This window comes from Antrostomus carolinensis, unplaced genomic scaffold, assembly GCF_000700745.2.
Source record: "Antrostomus carolinensis isolate BGI_N321 unplaced genomic scaffold, ASM70074v2 scaffold36522, whole genome shotgun sequence".
NCBI lineage: Eukaryota > Metazoa > Chordata > Aves > Caprimulgiformes > Caprimulgidae > Antrostomus > Antrostomus carolinensis.
In genome coordinates, this window is record NW_010302306.1 from 1 (window position 1) to 5,211 (window position 5,211).

The window sequence follows — 5,211 nt, forward strand, 5'->3', positions numbered from 1 at the left end:
GGCAGGCAGGCGGGGGTGACTTGCGTGGGGGACCTCCTGGAGCCAAGCGCTGGGAAACGCTTTTGAAATGGTTGTTGGGATATAAACCGGCTTCGCGGCAAGTTCCGCCGCCGGTGAGCGCGGGTCCTGCCCCGGGACAGCCGCTCCCCTCCGCTGAGGGGAAAACCTGCTGCAGAGGAAGCGCAACCGCCCCGCTGGGGCTTGGAGGGGACTTGTGACGCTGGAGTGGGACAGAGGTCCTGCTTTTTGGGTGTCTTATAGGGAAATCTGCTGCAGAGTAGTGCTCTTCATCGGGACAAAGGTGGAGGCACCTTGTCCTTGCTCCTTCTTGCCTCTGCGTTGAGATTTACATCCAGGTGAAGCTACAGGTTGGACTAGATGATCTTCAGAGGTCCCTTCCAACCCCAACCATTCTGTGATACAGTGCTCTTTGCTCTTGGTATTACAAATAAGTAGTGCCTGTCTCGGCTTCGGAGTTGTTTTCTTCCCAGTGAATGAGCATCTTCAGGTATCAGATATTGTTGTGATGGAAAAGGGTGGTGGTGAAACAAGAGGCATGCAGACTGCTATTGTCCTGAGTCCATCAAAGTCACTAAGATCCTATTGTCACAGAAATATTGCAGAGTAGGCAAACACATGAGTGATTTTGGGACTTCATAGGTTGACAGCTTGAGAATTAAACTCTACTGAACTGGAAATGAAGTATGTAATCATCCCCCTCGCAGTGTGCGTTATCCTCCTAGGTGAGGATTGCCAAGCAGAACCAAGTGTGCGTGGTGGGGTGGGAAGCACTGCTCCCAGTCCTTTCTGCTCACTGGGTGAGCTATGTGTGTTGTCTTAGCTGCTGAGAAGGCTACAAAGGAGAAGGAGGAGAGGGAACACTTTCAGGGGTAGTAGCTGAAAGTGCTTGTAGCTTAAACTAGAAGACATGGAAAACTCTTGTGATCTGTAATGATCTGAAGGATTTAATGAAAATACAGTGGTTTTGAGATGAAAATGTACTTGAATTCATTTGAAGTGCCTGAGGGTAACTGCTGGCAAGCTTGATGCCTCTGAGTTTGTGCTGTGTTGCAGCATAAAGGATTGAGTTTGAAGAACCCCTTGGTTTGTCCTGGCCTAACTATCTCTTTAATCACAGGTTTGTTTTTTGCCTGCTGGAGCTGGTGTGACCCACAGCAGCAGAGCTTGTAATGCAGCAGCTCATGTCCCGTGGCAGAAATTGCTTCCCAGGAGTGTTTTTTACCTTTCTGTTTATTTTATCTAGGATTTTGTATTCTTCTGTAGAGCCGGTGACAGCTCAAATGAGCTGTTCAAAAGTTAAAAGCTGGAAGAGAATGGGCATGAAATGACAATAGCTGCTCTTTGAATCTTGTTTAAAAATTGTTTCATGCACTATGTTGATAGGTGTTAGGAAACTATATGGTTGGGTTTTAAACAACTCCTGGTAGGCAAGGACTACCTTAAGTCTGACTAGTCTGACCTTGGCAGCTGCAGTCTTCTCAGGTACTTGGGGCAGAAGAAGGTGAGGCCTCAATTAGACTGTAGCTGTCAGGAAGCACCTGGCCACAATAGAATCCTGGAACACTTAAAAAGAGAAGTGTATTAATACCAGTTGGGGTTGCGTGACTGTAGAACATATGTAAGTACATACTTCAGAACACAAGGCACTTAAGCACAGGAGAATGATTTGGTCAACTGTGACAAGACTCCTTATAAACAGCAAAAGTTCAGACAAGGCTATGACCAAGTCTGGTCAGTGAGGTTCTCAAGCCCTTGGTGTTAGAGATATATATGATATACCTCATCTTAAGATGTGCCAACTCTTACGAACTTTTTGGGACAAGTATAAATATTTCCAAAAAGGTAGTTTGATTACGCAGTGTATCTGAAGAAGGGTAAAGAGTTGCTTACAAAGACTGGAATGCAAATTGAGTAGTTGTTACCTGACTTTGCAGCTGAAATTCTGTCTAGGATGCTGGAGTGCTGTAGCTTTTTGCAGGAGCAAGGTGTACTTGGGCTTTATCCCATGAGTGGTAGATGCTGGATGGTTGAGAAAGGAAAAACATCCATGAAAAGGAAGAAATCCTGTATCTCTGGCATAATTAAAATGCTTTCAGTGGACTGAATGTCTAAGCCCTGAAACTAATATCTGAGTGTCTTCCACTGTTGTATTAGTTGGGGAGAGCAGTTTGAGCTTCATGTATAATGAAACAAGTTCAAAGCTCAACTTTCAGAAGCAGTTACGGCTCATCCCACTTCAGGTGGTGCTGCAGATGATCTTAAACTTAGGTAAAGCTTATGTGTCATCTTCACTGATAATTTCCCTTTGAGCAAATTGCTTTGTTGAAGTACTTAACTCAACCTCACCAAAAAAAAGGACAATGACAGTGAAATGCTTTCTCTGTACCAGTAGAGAAGCTGTGCATCACTTCAGGTGAAAGGCTTATCGATAACCATTAGTACATAGAATTATTTCTTTCCAGTTTGTGCGTGCATAGACAGAAAAGCAGGGCATGGGATATATCTAGGAAGCGTAAACAGAAAGTCTGACTTGTCTTTTTTAATATATATTCCACCTCTTTACAGTTTCTTTGGAGAAGAAAAACCTTAAGATGGCAGGCAAAGGAAGTAACACAGACTGCATGTCATGTAGTGTACTGAACTGGGAGCAGGTCAGCCGTCTGCACGAGGTTCTTACAGAGGTGGTTCCGATCCATGGACGAGGTAACTTTCCGACGCTGAAGATAACTCTGAAGGACATTGTTCAGACTGTTCGGAGTAGGCTGAGTGAAGCAGGCATTGTGGTTCATGATGTCCGTCTGAATGGCTCTGCAGCTGGTCATGTCCTGGTCAAGGATAATGGGCTTGGATGCAAAGACCTGGATCTCATTTTTCAAGTTTCTCTTCCAAGTGAGGCAGAGTTTCAGTTAGTTCGAGATGTGGTGTTGCGATCCCTTTTGAATTTCTTGCCAGAAGGAGTAAGCAAGCTAAAAATCCGTCCAGTGACACTGAAGGAAGCCTACATCCAGAAGCTCGTCAAAGTGTACACAGAGTCTGACCGCTGGAGCTTGATATCGCTTTCCAACAAACATGGCAGGAATGTGGAGCTGAAGTTTGTGGACTGTATCCGACGACAGTTTGAGTTCAGTGTGGACTCCTTCCAAATCATCCTGGACTCCCTGCTCTTTTACTACGACTACTCGGAAACCCCCATGTCGGAGCACTTCCATCCAACTGTGATTGGGGAGAGCATGTATGGAGACTTTGAAGCAGCTTTTGATCACCTCCAGAACAAGCTGATAGCTACCAAAAATCCTGAAGAGATCCGAGGTGGAGGGCTTCTGAAGTATAGTAACCTTTTAGTACGAGACTTTAGGCCCATGGATAAGGCTGAGATCAAAACGTTAGAGCGCTACATGTGTTCCCGATTCTTCATAGACTTCCCAGACATCCTGGATCAGCAGCGCAAACTAGAGACCTACCTCCAGAACCACTTCTCCAAAGAAGAGAGGAGCAAATATGACTACCTCATGATTCTGCGCAGGGTGGTGAATGAGAGCACAGTCTGTCTCATGGGACACGAGCGAAGGCAGACTCTCAACTTGATTTCTCTGCTAGCACTCAAAGTACTGGCAGAACAAAACATCATCCCTAACGCCACTAACGTTACCTGTTATTACCAGCCAGCACCTTATGTGAGTGATGTCAACTTCAGCAACTACTATCTTGCCAGTGCTCCTGTGCCGTACAGCCAGTCCTACCCCACTTGGTTGCCTTGCAATTGATCCTTTCACTTGAGCATTCTTGAGTGGAGGCTACTGAAGGCCAAGCTGGTGATTGTACATAGACAAGAAAGAACTGTCAATTGGAGGTTTTCTTTTGGAAACATGACTGCATCGGACTGTCCATTTCCTGGTGTGCAATAGGAATATGCAACCAGGTGACCTGCTATGAACCTTTCTGTATATCTCAACAAATGCCAAGAAGCCTTATTACCTCTGAAGAGAAGAGAACCAGCAGCCAAATGTTAAGAGGAGTAGTTACAAACCTCTGTGCTACTTCTGGAAGTGACTATAAATGTGTCATTTAATGGAGTATTCAGTAAAGTGGGTTAGTTAGTAGAGGAAAGACTGTAAAATGTCTTGAGTGGAGCAGAAGCCACTCCTGGAATAGCAACAAAACTGCTTTCTATTGCCTAACCTTGTTACTCTACACTTCCTCAGTTCAAGTTCTGGCCAACTTTCTATTGAACTAATTGTAGAAGAGTGGACTTGTGCCACTCTTGGGCTGCTTCTGCTTTCTGGCTGTGTAGAACTGGTGACTGTATGGATACTGTGTGTCTTGGAGAGGGCCTTAACATTGTTTCCTGTAGTACCTAGGGTTGTATGGTCCTGCCTCAAGTTCAAGATTAATTTCTTGGAAGTTGAAGGTGGATTAGTAAATCTATCTCTAAAGCATAAGCTGGCTAAATTTTTTTGAGTACAGAAATTTGGAAGGTGGCATCTCTAAACATGCACCAAAACATGATCTAAAACTTGCTAATGTGAAAAGTCCTTGAAATGAGGAGTTGAAGCTTTAAATAGAATTGGAACCACAGTTTGAATAGCTAGGATGGAAAAACACTGTTAAGTCCAGACTCAAGATAAAGCCTTTTGACCACATCTTTCAAAACAACTATTGGCACAATTAAAAAGTAGTGCAGCTCTTACAGTGAGGTTTGGCCCAACTTTTTTCCTCACAGGTCCACAGCAAGAAAAAAACCAACAAAACAACAAACCAAAGAAAACACCAAAAACACAAAACAAAAAACCCCCCACACCACTGTAAGGTGCAGGATGATGGTGGTGTGCAACTCCTGCCACACTATAAATTCCTAAAGTGCCTCCTAAAATGAATTTCTTCTTATACAACTTCAGGCAGGTCCTGAAGGCTTGTCTTTCTGTCACCACTTAAGTGTTGAGTTTACTAGTTTATCACTATCACCTGGTCACTGTATGAAATGGTATTTTGAGTGGTTAGAGTCAAATTCTTCCTCTTTACTGGTCTTAACCCTCACTTGAAGAGGTACATAAGCCCTCAGCAGAGCTCTCTATAGAGGCTGTGTGTGATGAAAGTCTGCCCCCGTTTTCAGACCAGCCTCTGGAAGAGTATATGCTCCCTTGGAATGTGTAGGGGGCTGACCTTCCTAAAGGGTATGTGCTGCACTTGCTG

The 5,211-nt window shown here is 44.4% G+C and overlaps 1 protein-coding gene across 1 annotated transcript; it reads left to right on the forward strand.

Moving 5' to 3' along the window:
* Positions 1-273: 273 nt before the first annotated feature.
* TENT5C (terminal nucleotidyltransferase 5C) lies at positions 274-4,585 on the forward strand. The gene is made up of 2 exons (XM_010163760.2): positions 274-307; positions 2,587-4,585. Exon 2 carries the CDS (start codon positions 2,613-2,615, stop codon positions 3,783-3,785), a length of 1,173 nt encoding a protein of 390 aa, XP_010162062.1. The 5' UTR covers positions 274-307; positions 2,587-2,612; the 3' UTR covers positions 3,786-4,585.
* The last annotated feature ends 626 nt before the right edge of the window (positions 4,586-5,211 follow it).